General features: G+C 42.6%; 1 protein-coding gene across 1 annotated transcript in view; it reads right to left on the bottom strand.

Annotated features, from left to right (window-relative positions):
• The window catches only part of LOC112314830 (general transcription factor II-I repeat domain-containing protein 2B), a 62,536-nt gene extending 40,759 nt beyond the window's left edge, over positions 1 to 21,777 (bottom strand). The window contains exons 1-3 of the mRNA XM_053929856.1: positions 21,443 to 21,777; positions 13,686 to 13,789; positions 8,713 to 8,851 (exon numbers count right to left, since the gene is read on the bottom strand). Of these exons, the coding sequence (XP_053785831.1) occupies positions 8,713 to 8,851; positions 13,686 to 13,784 (238 nt within the window). The 5' untranslated portion in view covers positions 13,785 to 13,789; positions 21,443 to 21,777. The remainder of the gene's footprint in view (positions 1 to 8,712; positions 8,852 to 13,685; positions 13,790 to 21,442) is intronic.
• Positions 21,778 to 22,346: the final 569 nt, after the last annotated feature.

Genomic DNA, 22,346 nt, shown 5'->3' with positions numbered 1-22,346 from the left:
AAGAGTAACAAACATAACACAAATCTTTGTTTATTTAAGTAAAAACAAGGAGCAAGCGTTTATAATGGACAGGATGATATACCGTGGCGATCGTCTCTGCAATGAATCTACTGATAAAGAGTCGTAAGTTATTCAACACACGAGGAAATATTTGTAGTTCAAAGCAAGTTATTTCCAAACAGACATGTTATTTGTTATGGTCTAAAAGTATCAGTCATTGTGTAGGAAGACTCTCACCACTGAACACATTCAGACCAGCCCCGCCCCCCGCCCCCAGACTGGCACCAGCCCGCCTATCACCCCTGTCAGCTGCTATTCCAAACGTTTTGAAACTGGTGGGTTTATTATTTTTAATCCTCACCCAAGGATATGTTTGTTGACCTTAGAGAGGAAGGGAAACACAGAGAGAAGCACTGATCAGTCACCTTCCCTACGCTCCTGAACCGGGGATCGAACCTGCAACCCACTGGTGCATGGGAGGAGGCTCCAACCAACTGAACCAGCAGGCCAGGGCTGGTGGTTTTAATCAGAGCTAGTCAGGAGACAGAAACCAATTTGAACAGGGAAAGTGTAACAAAGAATTCACTATTTATCCTAGCAAGGGACTGACGACTAAGGGGTAAGAGAACTCCAGAGACACACGCAGCAGTAGTGGGAGCAGCCCCACTGCTGGGGCTGAAGCAGAGACTGAGGAAGGAACTAATCTGGAAAAGGGTCCCCCAGAGAGATCTGGAGCTCTCTGGGGTGGATGCAGCAATGGCCTACTGGATGGTGGAAAAGTTGGCTGGGATGCAGCAAGCTGGGGCTGGGAAGCAAGGACCCACCTGGGAGTGCTAGGGGAGACCACGGGCAAGTTGCCCCCAGGTGCCTGCAAGGCTTGCTGGGTGTTGCAAAGAAGCTGTCTTCTGGGGTGCTGGTGGAACCCTGAAAACCACCTGCAGGTGATGCCAACAGAACTCGCTGGGAAGCCACTCTCTGTGGCCCTGGAGGACCTCCATGAGAAACTACCTGTGGGGGTGGTGCCACTGAGATTCACTGGGAAGTCCCCTTCTGGAACTTTCTCTAACTTCTGTGAGACTTGCTAGGAAGTTGGCATGGCTGCCGGGGGAACTGACTGGACGCTGAGTGTGGTAGGGGAGCTACTGGGAACCCTAACTGCTTCTGGTCACCAGGGGCCACCAGCACAAGCAGCTGAGAACCCACTGGAATCAGGAAGAGAAGCTCCTTCCTCTCCAGCGGACCTCCTCAGCCCTCTTCTGACAAAGGTGATCGCTGTGTCCTGCTGGAGGAGAAGTGCTTACAGGTCCCACCTCCAACATCCAAGGCAGGGCAGAGAGGGGAGGACCTGGAGTAGAGAGGCGGTAACCTGATAACTGTCACACTGGAAATGGTCACGGAGATTTCTTGAGCTAGAGAGGCCTCGGTCATTCAAACAGCTTTGGCTTGCAGGAGGAGTGAATACAATGATCGAGAAGTGACACTGTTTCCTGCAGGGTGCACTTCAGGGCTCAGGAAACTGCAGCTTGGGGGCCAGATCCTGCAGACTCACTGCCTGGTTTTGTATGACCTATGAGCTAAAAATGGTTTTTTATGTTTTGAAATGGTTAAAAAAGCTTGAAAAGAGAGTATCATTCATGACACATGAAAATCATATGAAATTCAAGATTCAAATTTCAGTCCATAAATAGGGCTTTCTGGACCACGCTCATTCACGTACGCATTCCCCGGTTTTGCTTTCGCACTGCAGTAGCAGGCTGAGTGGCTGCAGCAGAGACTGGAAGTGCACACAGTCAGAGAGTAGCCTATTCATCCTCTGCCCCGCTAAGGCAAAGAAAAGGTTTGCCAATTCCTGGTTTACTCTAGTCTTTAATATTAAGCACCTATAACCCTAATACAAGGTGATACTAAATTTATGTTGGTTTCTAAGTTCAGAGTGGAGGTAAATGTGTGTGTTCTTTTTAATCCTCACCCAAACTTCTTTACAGATTTCTTTTTTGAGAGAGAAAGGGAGGGGGTTTGGGGGGGATAGAAAGAGAGAGAGACACACACACACAGAGACAGAGAGACAGAGATGTGAGAAACATTGATCTATTGCCTCCCACATGTGCCCCAACCGGGAATCGAACCTGCAATATTTTGGCACACAGAACGATGCTCCAACCAACCAAGCCCCTGAGCAGAGTTAAATGTGTTTTTGATGTAATTCCACAGTAACTTTTTTATACCCAAGATAACTTTTAAGGAAACAAACACCACATATTCAAGAATCACATCCAGTATTCCAGCTCCAGTAACGGCAGAGAAGTGTGTATTTGCCAATGACAGCGACAGGCTCTGGACAAATATTAAAGCCGAGTACTTGTAGGCACTGAAGCGCAACCAAGGCCAGGCGGAAACGGGGAGGAATGCTGTCTTCAAAAGAAGGAAAGTTAGATACCGAGTGAGATTCACGCTGAGCTGTCTTTTCCCCTGCAGGGACACCTTAGTTCCTCAAGTTCTCAAAGAAATAGAGCTTCACCAAAAAGCAGCATTCTTGCCCTGGCTGGTGTGGCTCAGTGGATTGAGCACCGGCCTGCAGACGGATAGGTCGGTCCGATTCCTGGTCAGTTGGGGCACATGCCTGGGTTGTGGGTTCAGTCCCTGGTCAGGGCGTGTGTGAGAGACAACCAGTCAATGTTTCTCTCATATTGATGTTTCCTTCCCTTTCTCCCTCCCTTCTCCTCTCTCTAAAAATAAAATACCTAAGATCTTTTTAAAAAAGAAAAGAAACAGAGACACACAGAGAGAAGACAGAATTCTAGAAATAAAAAAATAATTGGAAATGAAAATTTCACACGATGGACTTAACAACAGTACAATTTTGAAGAAAGACTCAGTATCCTCAAATGTAATAGAAACTGTCCGATCTGAAGTGGAGGAGGAGGAGGAGAGGGAGGGGGAGGGGGAGGAGGAGGAAGGAGGAGGAGGAGGAAGGAGGAGGAGGAAGGAGGAGGAGGAGGAAGAAGAAGAAGAAGAAGAAGGAAGGAGGAGGAGGAGGAAGAAGGAAGAAGGAGAAGAAGAAGAAGAAGGAGAAGAAGAAGGAGAAGAAGAAGAAGAAGAAGAAGAAGGAGAAGAAAGGAAAGAGCCTTAATAACCTGTGGGACAATATCTTCTATAAATGTCCAAAACTGATGAAGACCACAAGTAGACACATCATGGCCAGAATGCTGAAACCAAAGATTAAACAGAGCAAAGGGAAACGACACATACCTTCAGAACAAAAGTAAGAATTCTAACCTGATGTTTTATCTAACACGATGGGAGCCTGAAGGCCACGGAATAAAACTTTTATTGAAAGAAAAGTTCAATAGGGCTGAAAGAAAAAAACTGTCAAGTTAGAATTCCATTTCAAGTCAAAATATGCTTCAAAAACAAAAGCAGGAGAGTGATGCTGGCAATACCGCAGATTCAGAAGTAACAGCCCTCCCCTCCCCCACAGAGAGAGCACATTAGCCATAGAGCAGAACACCTCTGTGAGAACTCCACAGACCAGCTGAGAAGCCACAGCACCTGAGCCATTGTAAAACCGAGAAGGCATTCCAGTACAAGGGGCAGGGAAACTCCTGGCATCTCCTGGTGTGTCTATTTGTGCCTCTCCCTCTACATGGCGTAGCTGCAGAGCAACTGGCAGGAAAACAAAAGAGTGGGTTGTGTGTCCAACATTCTGGCTTGTCTGGTGGCTGCAGGAGGAATGACTGTATTTTGCTGTGTATAATGCGCACCCACGTTTTTGTGCATGTTACACATGGGATTATTACACCCATGGTATGTGATCATTATACCCACGTATAATGTGCATCCTTATTTTTCCCTCAAAAATTTGGGCAAAAAAGCGTGCATTATACACAGCAAAATATGGTAGTATCTGCCTCATACTATTTCAAGCACTGATGGGATCCATATCAGGGTTTGGCAGCTGCTGAAAACAGGGGGGAGCAGCATGTCAGAGCTGCAGTTCTGTGGGTAGACTTCAGGGGAGAAAGATACTCAAAAAGGCTGGCGAGGTCCTAGGACCCCAGCAGGAAGAGTGGGGAAGGTCTTTGCCTGCACAGAGCCAGTATGCAAAGCCTGGGAGGGGTGGCTGGTTTTTTCAAATGCCCAGATCCCAGGGGAAAAAAAAACTTACAAGGCATACACAGAAACAGGGAAACAGGCCTAATCAAAGGAACAAAATAAAACTTCAGAAACAATCCCAAAGAAACGCCAATCCACGGACTGCCTGACAAAGAATTTAAATGACCGTCACAATGTCGTAACGCAAAGATGCTCAATGAGCTCGAGAGAACGCAGAGAGACAGCTACATGGTACGCGAACGAAGTGAGAATACTGTCAGACAGAAACTCCAGAAAGAACCGAACAGAAATAATGAAGCTGAAAAATACAATAACTGAACTGAAAAATCAGAGGTGTTCAAAACCTACTTGATTAGGCAGAAGAAAGAATAAACTCAAAACAAGTCACTTGAAGTCACTGAGTTAGAGGAGAAAAGAAAAAACATTTTAAAAAGTGAAGAAGGCATAAAGCACTTACAGGCCACTATGCCATCTACAAGACTCACTCCAGATTTAAGGACATATACAGGCTGAACATGAAAGGATGGAAAAAAGTATTCCACACAAATAGGAAGCAAGAGGGATGCAAAAGGTAATGGTAACGCAAACGGTAGCCAGGAATGGCTCTGCTATATCAGCCAATAGAGACTTTAAATCAAAACTGTTATGAGACGAAGAGGGACATTATATAATAATAAAAGGGTCAATCCACCAGGAAGATAGAACAATTGTAAATAGTTATGGACCAGATCTCAGAGCTCCTACATATGAGAAGCAGAAATGAAGGGAGAAATAGAGAGCAACACAATAATATACGCGACTTCACTACCCCCACTTTCAATAATGGAGAGGACAATTAGACCAAAAAATTGAAAAAACATAGGAAGTGAAACAACACTGTAAACAAACTGGATATAACAGATATGCGACCACCCAGCAAGAACAGAATGTGCATTCTTCTCGAGTGCACACCGCCCACCCTCCAGGACAGACCAAACATGAGGCCACAAAACAAGTCTTAATAAATGCAAGAAGATCAAAGTCATACAAAGTATCTTTTTCTAATTACAATGGAGTGGAACTAGAAATCAACAGCACAAAGAAAACTGGAAACCTACAAATATGTGTAAATTAAACAGTGGATCAAAGAAGTCACAATGGAAATTAGAAAATACCTTGAGACAAATGAAAACGAAAACATAACGTACCAAAACTTACAGGCTGTGTAGCAAAAGCAGTGCTAAGAGGAAAGTTTGTACATAAAAATTAGCATTTTAAAAAAAGATCTCAAATCAACAAACTAATTTTTACATCTCAAGAAACTAGAAAAGAGCCCCGGCCAGCTAGCTCAGTTGGTTAGAGCATTGTCCTGATACGCCAAGGTTGTGGGTTTGATCCCCGGTCAGGGATTGCTTCTTGTACGGGCACATAAAAGAAGCAATCAATGAATGCATCAGGAAGTAGAACAAAATCAATGTCTCTCTCTCTCTCTCTCCCCCTCCTCTCTCATATCAATAAATAATTTTTTAAAAAAAGAAACTAGAAAAGAAAAACAAACTAAACCCAAAAGTAGCAGAATGAAGGACAAAATAAAGACTAGAGCAGAGATAAATGAAACAGAGAATAGAAAAACAATAAAAAAAATCAATGAAACTAAAAGTTAGGTTTTTTAAAAGGTCAAATAAATTGACAACCCCTTAGCTAGATTAAAAAAGAGAGAAACTTCAAATAACTAAAATCAGAAAGGAAAGAAAGGATATTACAAGCAATGCCTTGAAATAAAAAGGATTATAAGAGAATATTATGAATAATTGTACACCAACAAATTGGATAACCTAGAAAAACATGCATAAATTCCTAGAAACACACAACCTACCAAGACTGAATTATGAAGAACTGTAAAATCTGAACAGAGCAATAATGAGTAAGGGGATTGAATCAATAATGAAAAACTTCCCAACAAAGAAAAGCTGGAGACCAGATGGATTCACTGGAGAATTCTATCAACTGTTTAAAGAATTAACACCAATTTCCTGAAACTCTTCCACACAATATAGTTGGAGATTTTAACAGTCCACTGGCAGTAATTGATAAACACAAGGAGGCAAAATCAAAATGACGTAGGTGAATTGAGTAACATTATTTAACAACCTGACCTACTTGCTCTATTAACTGCAGACTGTTTCCAGGTGCATATGGAATAGTCACCAACATAAATGATATGCTAGGCCATAAGGTAGGGCTTGATAAATTAAAAAAGATTAAAATCATATTGAGTATATTTTTGGAGCACCACTGAATTTAATTATATATAAATAACCAAAAAATCCCCAAACATTAAGAAGTTAAGGAATGTGCTTTTAAGTAACTATGGGTTGAAAAAATTACTAGAGGCATTAGAAAATATTTTGAACTAAATGATAATAAAACACAACATTCAAAGTGTTTGGAATACAGCTAAAGTGGAACCTAAAGGGAAAATCATAACTTTCTATTTTTTTAAAGTCAATGACCTAAGCTACCAAATCAAAAAGCTAGAAGAGAAAAGCAAATCAACCCAAAGAAATAGTAAGTAAGGAAATAATAAAGATAAGAACAAAAATAACTGACAAAGAAAACAGACAAACAATAAAGAAAATCACAAAGCTGAAAGTTGGCTCATTGGAAAGGTAAGTAAAATAGATGAATTCCTTGCAAGATTTATCAAGAAAAAAGAGAAAAAACACAAATTATCAATATCAGAAACTAAAGTAGAGAAATCAATACAAAGAATAAAATTATAAAGCAAATATTATAAACTATTTAATGCCAACAAATTTAACAACTTAGATAAAATAAATTAAAAATAAAGTTTACTGAAATGGGTACAAAAGGAAATAGAAAACATGAATAGCCCTATATCTGAAAAATTAGCATGCAATTGTGAAACTTTAAAAAGACTATAATTAAATTTCAACAATTAGAAATCCGATTGCCAGATGACATTAAGGGACTGAGAATACACCTTCTTGTTCACCAGTCACGTACTCACCATATGCACGGCTTCATTTCTCAGTCAGTCCTCGTGATAGTAGAGACCCTAAATTTTGGTTTTAGAGGTCAGCCTGAATCAATCAATCTCATGCATGTGTGTGTGTGTGTGTGTGTGTGTGTGAGTGAGAGAGAGAAAGAGAGAGAGAGAGAGAGAGAGAGAGAGAGACACACACACACACAGGGACAGAGTCTCCTGGGAGTGGGAAGGGAGCTGGTGGACACGTCCCATCTCAGCCTGTTTCTTAACGTCAAGTGGGCATCAAGGTCCTTCTGCAGGCCCTGAGCCCCTTGGTCACGTGTCCTGCCTTTCTGGTGTCTGAGAGATGGCTCCCAAGGAGCTTGTTCTCTCTCTCTCACTGTCCACCTCTGAGGCCCCTTCCAATTTTAGTCCTGTTCCATGTTCCCCTGTATCTCCCCCAGCCGCAACCCGCAGGAAACCCTGTGCTGAGGGGTTTCTTCAGTCTGGCCACGGTGATGCTGTGTGGGACACATGGCAGGACCCAGGCATCGTCCTCGAAACAAAAACTACGTACACATAATTTTAATTAAAAACAAATGTCTATCAAATCAAGCTCACATATACATACACACACGTAAATGCATCAAGATCACTCACATGTACATATGTATGTGTGCATATTTACACCCTCTGCCAATCCTTGGAGACATCCATAGCTATATACCTATATTATATGTATGTTTATCTCTGTATCTGCCCTTCGATTAAACTTTCTTTTTTTCCTTTCTTGATTCCAGAAGACACAAATTCGCTAACTCAATACTTGGCAGATGATCTACGGCAGGACAGATAACCACTACACAAAATGTAGGTTTTGACACGTTAGAGCAGCGATTTTCAACGCGTGTGCCCCAAGAATTTTTAAAACATGTCATGCCTGTTTGTTTGGTCAGGGGCACTGACCTCTTTTCCCTTAGACTGTCAAATTAGAAATGACAGCAGCCAACACAACAGCTGTCTGGTGTGAACGAATCAAAATCATATCTATTTTTTTGTCAGATTGGCAAAAACCATATTTTTTGGTGTGCCGCAGAATTTAGTAATTGGTGTATGTGTGCCATGAGATGAAAACGGTTGAAAATAGGTGCCTGGGAGTGTAACTTCCCTAGAATGTGACCACATCGGTCACTAGTGTCCCTGGGCACTCGCAACACATATCGGCATACTGAAGGTTGTAAAAAAAGGGAAAAAGGAGTATTTGGTTATTAACCAAAAATTATACCTAATAAGCCCTGATGAAGCTTTACCCTTTCCTTTGGCAAGGAGCAAAATAAGAGTATTTTTTAAAATTGGGCTTATTTTAGGAATCAAAGACAATTTACTTCATGTGCTTCACACGCAGGCTACAAAACCTGAGTCCCGCCGAGGACCCACTGCAAGACGCAATGGCTCTGTTCTCGGACTCGCCGATTTCAGCAGCTCTTCACCGGTGTGTCGAGCCAGAGGAGGTGTGTCAGCACCATTTTTGGAATAATGCTTATGATATCTTAGAAGAAAAGATTACATAAGTCTCGCCTGCAAATACTTTAAGGTTCATGAACACAAAGGATAACATCGCTAACACCTACAGTATTTCGCAAAGTCCTTCTGCAAATCCGCCCTGGAACTGACAAAAGCTCGTCCTCTCTCGGTTCCCACGACGAACACGTCTGCTTCGTACACCGCGATGCAGGCCACCTCTGCCTTGGACTTGGCCAGTTCTTTGCACTGCAATACAAAGAAGGAAGTGTTTTATTCAAGGGCAGAACCAGATTTTGTAGGGCCTAAGAGGTCTGCTTTAAGAAAACACAAAATTTTAGGTACAAAATGAAATATTTATTTAGAATGAGAAAAATCACTAAGGGGAAAAGAAAACAAGTTTATCAAGCAAATTCTGCCAATGTCATAAGACCCAGAGAAAAACATATTTTTATTAATTAGCTGTGATATTGTGATTTACAATAAAAATACAGTTATTTAGTCTTTGTGCACTGTTCCTGGCACAAGCTTCTAACACCCTTGGAATTCTCTATGTGAAGAGAGGGATAAAGGTGAGGTCTGTGACCTGCTCTGGCAAATGAATCAAACCTGAGGAGGGGGTCGTGGGAACCCCCACCGATGACAGATCCGATATGATAGATCAGAAGCACAGGTGACAACCTTGACTGCAACTGGCATCTGAAGGGGCGGCAGTCTTGTGGGACTGAGCTGGCAGATTGGATGCTGTCCCTGGGTAGATGGTGTCCAAACTGAGCTGAAGTTCAGGACACCAGCTGGGGCTGGAGAAGTGCTTGTTGCTGTGGGCAACCTGCCCGATACAGTGGAATTGGGAGCAGAATCTTTTTTCCTACACTTTTGGCTATCAACTCTTAGATTACCTCTTCTGATGACAATAATTTTTTAAATATCATTTTAATAATTTAGTATTTCCTCCATCATGGTTGATTACATTCTTATTATTGATGGTAGGGATGCATAAAACATGAAACCTCATACACAGACATACTTGCAGGTTTACGGCCTACAGACAAGCATTCTGATACATTCTACTTTGTGTAATTCCTTTCAAGAAGTTAAAAGAACATTTGGTGTATTTGTAACTACATATGCTACATTACTGGGTATATTCCTGACCAAAGAAAACTTTGGTTTCAAAAAGGCATCAATGAAAAACAAATCCTCTGTTTACATTTCTACATGTTTAATGAGTAGAAGAATTCCCTCCAGACTAGCTTCTGGCTCTACATTTAAAACCTTGCTTCACCTCCACTACCCAGATATGTTCACACCACAGTATGACCTCAGGCTTTGTCCCTTGATGTCATGTTACCGGGTGAGCGGACACAGTGGACTGTAGGGATATTCCTGGAAACTATTCCTACACTGAGATGTGTAGCAATAACTTATCCAGACGTAAAAATAACGGCAAGCCACACAATACCACTAAACTAAAACTAAAGTTATCCCCAGCCCAACTTCCCCTTTGCAGGACCCCAGGTGGATTCGGTTGGCAGAATAACGGCCCCACCCAGACGTCCACGGCCTCACCCCAGAGTCTGTGAACAGGGCACCTACACAGCAAAAGGGGCTTTGTGATGTCATTGTCTTTAGGATCTTGAGCTGGGAAGACAGTTTTGGATTACCCAGGGTGGCCCCATGTAACCACGCGGGTCCTGACAAGGACGAGGCGGCGGCGGCAGGAGATGCGACAGTGGAATCAGAGCAGAGTGGTGCCCTGGCTGGAAGGGGCCACAAGACAAGGGACGCAGGGGGCTTCTGGGAGCTGGCAAAGGACAGGCACAGTCTCTTCAGGAGCCTCTGGAAGGAACGCAGCTCTGTTGACACCTTGATTTTAGCCCTGCAAAGCCCATTTTCTGCCTTCTGACCTTTAGAACTCTCAGATGATAACTGCATGTGTTGTTCAAAGCCATGAAGTGGGTGTGACTTTTATAGCAGCCACAGGAAACTAGTACAGAGACCGCAACAGAGAGAAAGAGTAGGAGACAGCAACCTCACTGATGTGGTTAAACTACCTTATCCTAGCAAGTTTTACAAAAACGTACCTGCCGCTATTGCGAGGACCCTCCCAAGACCACAGAAGGGCAAGCGGGGAGCCCAGAGCTCAGGCTCTGTTAGTTTCATGGCAAATCTGTTTATGTCAGATGAGCCAAAAATTCAGCAGTTAATCTAATATGGAGACTCTGGTATCAGGTGAAGCTACCAAACGTTAACCTCACTTCAGTCATCATCAGTAGAAAAGATCTTTTTAAAAGCATTTTTCCCATTATGAAATATGCATATCGTAAAATTTCAGTGATAGCAGATACAGAAAAAAGAAGTCCCCGCAACCCTATTACCCAGATTAACCACTATTCACATTTTGAAATATGCACACACACACATATATAATTTTTAAAAAAGAATTAGACTCATACTACTGTGTATAAGTTGGCTTTCTGCTTATTATTTTTGAGCATTTATAATCCTGAAAAATACGACCTTTAAATAAATATAAAATATTCCGTCCTGAATTATCCAGTTGGGCCCCATGTAATCACCATCTGCCAGTTTAACCATCACATTATTAAAAAGCTTTTTCCTATTATGAACAATACTATAAGAAACACCAGAGAACATACGTATTTCTGTGCAAGTTTGATTATTTCCGTGGGGTGGAATCGGACAAGTGGAACACCCCAGTCAAAGGGTGTAAGTTATTTTAAGGCTCCTGAAACATATTGCAGATGGTATGTCGGAGGGGCTCACGCTCCCACAAGCACCGTGCTGGAGGCCGTGTCGCCGCAACGGCACAAGCCTGAGAACCGCTGTTTGTGGGCTGGGCTCAGTGACCTGCTTTCCCAGAACAGGACCCGAAGAGGGAAAACCAGTGACTCGACAACAGAGAAATGTGGCAGATGCTCCCTGCATTAGGCAGGGTTCTCCACACAAACAGAACCAACAGGAGATTTTATACACATAACACGAGGTTTATTACAAGGAACTGGCTCATCTAATTGGCTGAGAAGGACCACGAGAAGGGCCACCTGAGAAGGACCACAATCCGAGGTCTGTGAGCTACAGGAAAGCCAGCGGTGTAGGTCAGAGGCCTGAGAAGGGGCGAACTGATGGAGTAAATCCCAGTCCAAGTCTGAAGGCAGGAGCGCAGGGGGCAGGAGAAGATCAATGTCTCAGCTCCACAGGCAGACAGAGAACAAATTCAACCTTCCTTCATTTTTTTGCTCTAGCTGGGCCCTCAACAGAGTGGACGATGCACACCCACATTGGGAGGGCCCTCTGCTTTACTCAGGGTGCAAAATCAAATGCTGATCTCTTCCAAAAACACCCTCACAGACACATCCCCAATATATTATTTAACTAGCTCTCTGGGCATCCCATGGCCCTGTCAAGTTGACATAAAATTAATCGTCACACCACCTGGCCCAAGTGATCGAGGTGAATGTTATCAGTGGTTAGATGTGTTGGTGCCATGCACCCTGAGAGGGATAAATGGTGACGGGTGGAGACTTGACTGGGGGTGGAAAACACACAACACAGCGTACAGATGGTGTATTGCAGAGTTGTGCACCTGACACCAGTGTCACTCACCCCCAAGAAATTCAGTGAAAAGGAAAAAGAAAGACATACGGTCAACTGAACGGAGCACAAAACAAGGCCCACATACATACTGTCTATAAGAGACTCACTTCAGACCAAAAGACACACACAGACTGAAAGTAAAGGGATAGAAAAGATATTTCATGAAAATGGAAACAAAACAAAAAAAGCTGGGGCAGCAATACTTACATCAGACAAAATATACTTTGAAACAAAAGGCTATAGCAAGAGACAAAGCAAGGCCCAGAACTCCATTTCAGGATATTTATCTGAAGAAACCCAAAACATTATTCACTGAAATAAATAAAAATAAAACATATTCCAAGTTTTTTTTTAAGAAAAACAGTTTTATATACCCCCAGATAATCTAGGATCATCTCCCCATCTCAAGAGCCTTCACGTAATCACATCAGTAGAGTTCCTTTTGCCAAATCAGGTAACATCCGCAGGCTCAGGATGAGGACACGCGCATCTTTGGGGAGAGGCATTATTCAGTTTATCGGGTTTGTTTTCAAAATTTCTCTTTATTTGGTTTTCTGTAGTTTGAATACGATAAGTGAAGGTATTATGTGTGCGCATGTGTGTATGTGAGAGTTATGTGTGTGCTTGGCATTTTGCCAACTGACCCAATAATAGTCTTTATAGGAAAATAAAAATACATAAATAGCTACACACACATTTTTCTGGTCAGAAATCCAACCCAGGGTCGGTCCCATTTTCTATTTGGTATCCTGCCTCTTCAGTCTCCTTCCATGTGGAACAGTGTCTTCATCTTTCACGACACAGATATTTATGTAAGTCCAGTCCATCGTTTTGTGGAATGTCCTTTAATCTGGGTTTGTATGATGTTTCCTCATTAGATGCGGGTTGTGCACTTTTGGTGGGAATGCCACAGAACTGGTTCTGCTCCTTCTAAGTGCATCATGGGCAGAGACACACGATGTTATTCTGTTCCATTTGTCACTTGATTAAGGGGCTGCCTGTGGGGTTCCTCCACTTTTATAAAGTTACTGGTTTTCTCTTTTTTAATCAACTAAGTATTTTGTGATCAGATACTTTGAGGGTATAGAAATTCAGCATCAAATTTTCACACACAAGGTAAAGTTTACATGTGGATGTAAACAGATGCATGTAAGTGAATTATTAATTTACCTTTAAATTTAGACAAAATATATTCTCAAACAAGGTAATACAAGTGCCTTCATTAAATTTTCAGATCTGGAAAGCTTAAATTTATATCATTATATCCATAACGTAAGAAAGACAAAAAAAAGATAATTAAAAAAATGATCTGGCAAGCCCATTACCCTCTGTGAAGAAGGGTACGTGTACACAGACAGGAGGCAAACTCCAGTTGAATATTAAAAATGGCAGTGAAGTTTCATAGTTCTGTCACTTCTACAGTCCCCCAACCATGGCTCGTGTTATAAACCGCAGGCTGTCTCACCATGGACTCCAGAGCAGACACGAGGAACGTGACCACCATCCTGCTCTCTGAGGACGCCTCATCTTCGATGGGCAGGGCGGACATCGCTACTTGGGCCATGGTCCCTGTGCAAGAGAAGAAAGAAGGAAGTGAGTGGCTAGAAACCCTCAGTGTCCTGGCTAACACACATTTAGAGCTGCGAGGGTCCTCCACTGACTTAGTTCAAACCCTCCTTTAGAGCTGGAGGAAGTGGCACTTAAAGACATTAAGTGATTTACCCAAGACCTCTGTATAGAAATGCTAATTTTCATATAGTGCATTTTCCACTTAACCTAGACACCAACCACCTCCTCATAAAGCAAATTCAGGCGTTATGCCAGCGAAGCGGGTTAACTACTTGCTAGCTGAGGCGGGGAAGGAAATGACCCTTACTGACCCAGTGACGTTCTGTCTGATTTCAGACAGCAGTGCCAGATACCACGACCCCCTTCACGTACACAGAAAAAGGAGATGTGTGGGTTTGCACACTAAAGATGGGGCGAGAAAATCCCCTTTCCTTTTCTGTTAGCACTTCTACATAAAAGCTCACTTCAAATTTCACCAAACTCTGTATCATTAGCATTGAAATTTTTCTTTGAAAAAGTTTCTCTAATACCATAGAATGTTTTTTTAATATAAAGCATGCAAAAGTTAATACTTGTCATGCCCCTGCCACAGTTGGCTTAATTACATTTGTAACTAAAAGGTCCATAAAGCAGGCCAGGCTGCTGAGGCAAGCTTAGGGAGTCTGAGGCAGGACGCGCTGGTCCCCACTGAACCAGCTGCCACCAGAGCCAGCTCACAGCACGTTCCCAGACCGCCCAACTCCGTGACCCCAGTGGGCTGCACCCAGGCTCCTCTTCTCCGAAGGAAACACTAAGTCAGCCACCTTCACCTCTATGTCTGATCCCCCTCACTTTAAAATCAAGGATACCACGTGTTTCATGAGTCCATCCCAATGAAATGTCCGGAATGGGGACTTGTACAGACAGGAGATCCTGAGGGCTAAGGGGCGGGGCAGCTACAGGGCACGGGGTTTCTTTGGGGCGTGATGAAAGTGTTCCACAATGGACTGCGGTGAAGACCGCACAACACTGAACGCACTAAAAACCATTTAACTGTGTACTTTAATGGGTGCATTGTGTGGTGTGTGAATTTTATCTAAATAAAGCTGTTTTTAAAAATCAAATGAAGCCGGGGGGTGGAGGTGGAGGATGGTACAAGGGGGATAAATGATAATGGAAAAGATACAATAAAAAATAAACAAAATCAATCAAATGAAATAAGAAAGAGGTTGGATGAAGAAAAAGGAAATTAACACTCAGCGAACACACACTAGGTGCCAGTGCTTCTCTCACAATCCAATCTAACACTCACACTCTCTCTAAGGGAAAAATCGCTCCCACGCAGGCCCTGCGAGCGGGAGGAAGCCGGTCAGGGCTGTGCAGCTGGTCCACGGGCGGAGCAGCGGCGGGGCCGCAGTGGGGGGCTGCAGGGGGGGGCCACACCGGCACATCGAAGACCTAGATAAAGGACCTCGAAGGGGCAGGTGTCCCACGATGACAGTGACCACACGTCCGGGCCAGGACAGTCCTCGTCCACCCCGCCTTGCAGGTGAGGTTAGTAACTCCCTTCCCTCTCAGGTGCCTGGCGGGCGAAGGACACACTGTTCCCACGTGGGCGGTTTGTGAAATGGAAAACATCACGAGCACATGACGTCGTGTGTCCTTAAAACAACCTCCAGGCTCAGAGGTCTCTCGATGAAGCCGACGGAAAAGCCATCAGGGCGGGACATCATCTCTGAGCTCAGACGCTGCTCACGTCTGCATACTTTATTCAACAGCAAGAAAACGGTCAAAATGACAGTTTACTCTTCTTGTTAAGTGAAGGAGTAAGTTTTTACCATATTGTAAAAATACTTTCAACAGATATAAACTATAGACCCTCATTAGAATTGTTTCATTTCTTTGATTATTAAAGGTGAAATACCTGTTCATGTCATAAAAATTTAATTAAGGAATAATTTACACATAGTAACTTCACCCTTTTTAGTGTTCAGTTTTATATGTTTGGACAAATGTAAGTCTGTAGCCACCACGAAAACCAAGGTACAGGACGGACAGTACCGTCACCCCCAAAACTCCTCCATGACTCTTTGTAGTCACTTTGTAGCCTGTCCCCTACCCATAACTGATCGGGTTCTGTCCCTGTAGTTCTGCCTGTCCCAGAATGTCACATAAATGGAATCGCACGCTGTGCTGTGCACTGTACCTGTTTCTTCTTATCACTGAGTTTACCACTGGAGATGCAACACAATTTATATCATCAGTTAAAGAACTTTGTGTCATTTGCAGGGATTTTTTATGATTATGAATAAAGCCACTAAAACCACTCACATGTGGGCTTTTGTGTCAACCTAAGTTTTCACTTCTCTTGTGTAAATACCTAAAAAGGGTTTGCTGGGTCCAATCTTAAGTATTTTTCTAGCTTTGTAAGAAAGTACCAAACTGTTTTCCAAAGTGAATGTACCAGTTAAGTGTTCCTATCACAAATACGGGAGAACTCCAGCTGCTCTGCATCTTTGCCAACACCCAGTACTGTCAGCTTAAAAATAACTTTAGCCATTGTAACAGGTGGGCAGCGATACCACTTTGTGGTTGAAACTTGCGTTTTCATGTCTAACGGTGCTAGGCATCTTTTCACATGCTTCTCTGCCATCTGTATATCATCTGTGGTGAAATGCCTGTTCAAATCTCTTGTCCATTTAAAAACTGGATTGTTTCCTTATTTTTGTTATTGAATTTATAGAATTCTTTATGTATTGTGGAGGCTAGACCTTTCAATGTGATGTGCAAAAGCTTTCCCTTTTGCTATAGAGAACATTACTGGGGCAACTGTAAACTTCATGAGGAGCCCTGAGCATTGTGGCTCAGCTGGCTGGGCGTCGTCCCACAAGCCGAAGGTCGAGGGTTCCATTCCAGGTGAGGGCACGAGCCTGGGTTGCAGGTTTGGCCCCTGGTCAGGGCGCGTGTGAGAGGCAACTGATCGATGTTTCTCTCTTGCACTGATGTGTCTCTCCTCCTTTTCTCGCTCCCCTCCCCCCTCTCTAAAAATAAATTAATAAAGCCTTTAAAAAATTAATGAGGTTTTAGTATTGTAATGAAATAAGGTTAATTTTGATTGTAATATTGCTATTATGCAGGAAAACATTCTTGTTTATGGAAAATACTCACTGTAAAGTATTTGGGGTGATGTGTCCTCAGGTTGACAATTTCTCTCAAGTAGTTCAGAAGAAATAAAAGTTCTTTGTACTATATACTTGCAATTTTTGTATGTTCAAATTTTAGGTTTTAAAAATTTTTAAAAATTTGACCTAAATATATGTCACTTATATGTTCATTTCTGTTTTTAATAATTATATGGTCAATAGTATGTAATTCCTTTCGGGAAAATCAGTATCTAGAATGTTTCATCAAGAATTCAGATTAAATAATTTCACGTGAAGAGGCAAAACTTGAAATGATTTCTATTTTATTCCAACTATGTCCACTGGCAAAACTAGAGTTTTCATTCCAATTTCTTGTCTGTATTTTTTAAAATTAACTGCATTACTTGGTTGAAATATTAAAATTATTTTTCCATAGAAGTTATAGACATCTCAACAGATTTTTATAAAATAAACTGTAAATATATTTAACATGTGCTCATTTTTTATTTAAAATAAGGCAAATATTTGTTTTAAAAAAGCATTAATGTGGGTAAATGTATATAGTTATAAAGATATACCTACAACCAAAGCTCTTTAATACATTATTGATATTTAAAATTAAGACCAAGAAACTGGTATTCTTGCCCTGGCTGGTATAGCTCAGTGGATTTTAGATGTAGAGTGTGGGCTGTGAACCAAAGGGCTGCCGGTTCAATTCCCAGTCAGGGCATATGCCTGGGTTGCAGGCCAGGTCCCTAGTGGAGGCCACATGAGAGGCAACCACACATTGATGTTTCTCTCCGTCTCTTTCTCCCTCCCTTCCCCTCTCTAAAAATAAATAAATAAAAATCCTAAAGAAACAAAGAAACTGGTATTCTTGACCATTATCTTTCAGAATAAACTACTTCAAACAATGTTTAAAAAAAATAAAGACACAGTCTCATACAGCAGAGTCCTATTTACAATGGAAGTAGGTACACCCAGTGGCAAATTCAAGCATCGTCCAAATTACCCAAGGGAACGGTAAATATCTGTCCCAGAAAGACTATTTAAGCAGGGACTGGCATATTCCAGGTTCCCAGCTCATGCTTGCTGCTAAGTCAGATGCTCCTATATTGGGATGGAAGAAAGTGTTTACTAAAATATTTTAATAGGTATTTTTCTCATTTCATTTTTGCAGCTCAACCATAGTGTGACTCCACTGTCTATTATTTCTCACAATTCTTTCCTTAGAGAAGGCTTCAACAAAGCCTTCCTCTAAACCACAGAAGTAAACTGCTTGATCAACATCTGTTAGTGCCAGTGGTAAAGCTAATTACACCACAGTAATCCCTAAGAGGACTATGATGTCAAACTCTGGTTTTTGAGAGAATTAAAGAATAGGATGAATGAAAGTAGGTAGCTCTCAAAATGATATTAGTTGGTATCAACTAGGGTACCAGCAATAATTTTAAAAATGAATGTTTTATAATTATTGCTTTGTTTGTATCTTTTACTTAATGAATGAAGGCAGGAACTCTTTTACATTTAATTTAGAACACACCATGCATTAATACAACATTAAAAATAATGAAACATGGTTATAAGCTAACATGGGGTTTACGTTTAAACATTTCCCTGAGAAAAAAATCTTTGCATCTTAATAAAACTAAAAATCCTTGACAATGAAAGCTTGTGCCACATAATAAAATCTCCCAAAGTCTATATGGTAATTCTTTCCTATTCACATCTAAAACACCAGCCACATTCACTTAGATCACAGATTTTATATAATACTTAATTTTTGCTCTTTAAAAACTAGACATGTAAACTAAAAAAACTCTCAAATCTCATATAGTTTCCTCAGCAATCCTTGAGGACTGACTCGCCTCTTCAACATAGTATTTTACTAATAAAAAGCAAACATCTAGAACAGGGGTCAACAATCTGCAGTCTGTGGGTCCCATCCAGACTGCCACCTATTTCTGTAAATAAAGCTTTATTGGAACACAGCCACATTCGTTTACATCTTGTCTACGGCTGTTTTCCTGCCCAGGCAGGGTTGTATGCATGTGACAGAGAGCACATGCTGCCAAAGCCTCAAATACTAGCTGGCCCTTTACAGAGAAAGTTTGCCCACCCCTGATCTAGAATTCATTTCCATCACTTACAATTTTCATCACTTGGAATGTCATCCACTCTGCTTATCAAACCTCTGAAATCTTGAAATGGAGGCCTGGTTTATTTTTTAGAGTGTTTCTAATTTTCCTTTCCAAAGATCTTGATTTTTTAATTAACAAGTTCCTGAGATGCCACCTTCTCCAGAACTCAGCATTCAATGGAAATGTACTGAGGTGGTCAAAAGGTACAAACTCCCAGTTTAAAATCAGTCCGTCCTGGGGATGTAATGTAGAGCATGGTGACTACAGTTAACAATACGGTACTAAGTTGCAAACAGAGTAGATCTTAAGAGATCTCACCACAAGAACAAAAAATTGTAATATGTGAGGTGATGAATGTCTACTCTTATTGTAGCAATCATTTCACAATACATACATATTACCAAATCACTACAGTGGACACCTAAAACAAGTATAATATTATGTATCAATGATATCTCAATAAAACTCGAATTAAAAAAAAAACAAATTTCACAAAGTATTCTTTCTATTCTGGAACGATAACAGGAGTATGGAAGAGAAATAGAAGTAACATGTATTTTCAATAAAATTTAAACAATTAACAAATAGTAGAGAAGTTTAGCTTAGTCAAATACATTAACAAATTTAAAAACCACCACCAAAAATGTATTGAGCACCTCATATGTGAAAACATACATGCTGGCAGGATGGGCAGGGAGGGAACAAAGATGAACAAAATCCACCTCCTGCACGCTCAAGTGAGGTGGACCTGCACAGATCGGGCAGAATAGCAGGTGACAAAAGCGAAATGAAAGCCAGACACCCTTCATATGGTCCAGGCCATGTGGGAACACGGGGCTAACAACTGGGCACTTGAGCAAGTTCTACAGCCTGAGAATGAGGGAAAAAAACTGTCCCAGCTGAAGGTGTGGGCAAAGACCCGAAGCTCCGGGCCTCAAACATCAGGGGCTAAACAAAAGGCAGGAGGGAAGAACGGTGACCCACTCCCAATGGCCACCGCAGAGTAACACCTGCTGCAGCTGGCACCAAGCCCTGCGTCCACTAAAGGCAAGGTGGCCAGTCACAATGACCAAGCCTTCTTCTCCCAGTGGAAGAAAAGAGGAAGAAAAGGCTGCCTTAATTCTTCAGTTGCATTTCTGAATAATATCCAACCTTATATCTGAACATGTTTACTTCAAATTACCAGCATGAAAACTAAACCGTAAAAAATTTACCCCTTAAAACACAAAGCTTGGCCCAGTTATTCCATTTCTTGATATATACCCGAGTTAAAAACATATGCACACAAAAACACGTACACAAATGCTCATAGCATTATTCATAATAGCCAAAAAGTGGAAACAATCGAAAATGACATAAATTGACAGAAAATGAAAATGTGGTATACTCATACAATGATTATTCAGCCATAAAAGAGAATGAATCAAACCACCTAAGGCCTTGGCTGGTGTAGCTCAGTGGATTGAGTGTGGACTGCGAACCAAAGAGTCGCCAGTTCGATTCCCAGTTAGAACACACGCGGGGGTTGCAAGCCAGGCCCCCTGGGTGGGGCGTGGGAGAGGCAACCGCACATTGATATTTCCCTCCCTCTTTCTTCTTCTCTGCCCCTCTCTATAAAAATAAATAGAATCCTTAAAAAAAAACCATCTAAGGAAAATGTTCAGAATAGTCAGAGCCTCAGAGACAGAAAGTACACTAGTGGTTGCGAGGGATTAAGGCAGGACATGGCCCGGAATCCCTGCGAGCCTTTTCCCCACTTTATCTTTAAACCATAAGTGAGGTCACAATCCTGGGCCAGAAACTCTTCTTGGTGCCTCTGGGTTTATTTTCTGCCATCAGACCGCTGGAGACTCCCGGGCTGACCTAGTCCAATACAAAACCCACGCAGCGGGTCACTTGGTAATGCGCAATGTGAGGGGCGGAGCCAGAGAGCCAGCACTAGGGAACCGGGGCGCCGTTACCAAGCAACAGGGGAAGCCCCGCCCCCCTGCTAACCAATCAGTCATGCCTTCATGCAGCACAAGAGTCTCTACTGGTTGTGAGCTCACAGGGTTGTGAGCTCACAGGCACCAGGCTCCCGAGAGTCCTGAGCTTGCAGCATCCGCCTCCACCGCTCCGCCCAGCCAATCAGAAGGGAGAAGAATGCGCGTTCTGTGCGTATGACCGTTGCCCCCACTACAAGGCTTCCTCGCCCCACCCCCACTCCTTGGGCCCTGCCCTCGAGCAAAGGGGTTCGGGCCCGCTGAGCCAGCGGGGAACGGGGCACTTCCCTCCGTGCACTTGGGCGGGCGACCTCCATAGACCCCCCCCTTCGGAGCCGTAGGCCCGCGGAAGGAGAAAGTTCTAAGAAAAGCACCCGCTCTTAATGGCGGCGGGGGCGGGGTACGCACCTGAGGTCCCCGCCAGCGGGCAGCGGCTGGCGGGCCGCGGGGTCCGAGGGCTAGGCCACCGGGGAGCGGCCAGAGGCCAAGGGCGGCAGCCGGGGCGGCGAAGAGTTGGGGGACGCGGCGTGTGAGTGGCGGTCGAGGGCCTGCTCCCCACTATTCCTCCTTTTTCTCTTTCTCCCTTTTTTTTTTTCGCTTCCTGGAAGGCAGCCTCAACTCGTGTGTCCGCAGCGCCCCAAGTGGGAGTTGCCGTTTCCGGTGATGCCGAATCCAGTTCAGATGCACACTGAGTTTATTTGGAGGCTCTCAGCCCTGTTTAGCTGAAGGCCAGACGCGTTCATCCCTCTCCAGCCTTTGCTTGAGTGCTGGCACGTGTCTGGTCTCATCCCTGCATACCGCCCCCAAACGTGGACGTACTTTCTTGCAGTTCGTTCATATGCTTAGTATGGTTGAAATGTGTAGCTTTAGAGGGGTGAGGTTGCAACTCCAGTGACCGGTGAAGCTGCCTTAAAGACATAGAGTTGTTTGTTATAAACTGTAACAGCGTGTCCCGACCTTTCCAGTGACATACCAACCAGTCGAGAGCTGCCCATCAGTTGATGATGCCAATTTAACAAATAATCAAGTTTTATAATAGTGTTATTTAATATGATTGAGTTAGTAATATATTTATTTTAAATATGTCAAAAGAATGGGATAATAAAACTTTTACTCAATGCTCAGACTTAAGATAATATGCCTTATTTATATTAAAAACATATTAACAGACACAATTGAACGGCCTCATTTCTCTGCCTTTCCTTGACAAAAGGTAACTGCTGTCTTGAAGTTAATATGTGTTCTAATACATACTTTCTTTTGTAAAAAGATGTGTCCCAAATATGCTGACATTTTTTAGGTGCTTATCAAA

Source organism: Desmodus rotundus, chromosome 1 (assembly GCF_022682495.2).
Source record: "Desmodus rotundus isolate HL8 chromosome 1, HLdesRot8A.1, whole genome shotgun sequence".
Lineage (NCBI taxonomy): Eukaryota > Metazoa > Chordata > Mammalia > Chiroptera > Phyllostomidae > Desmodus > Desmodus rotundus.
This window is presented reverse-complemented; position numbering and strand designations above follow the sequence as displayed.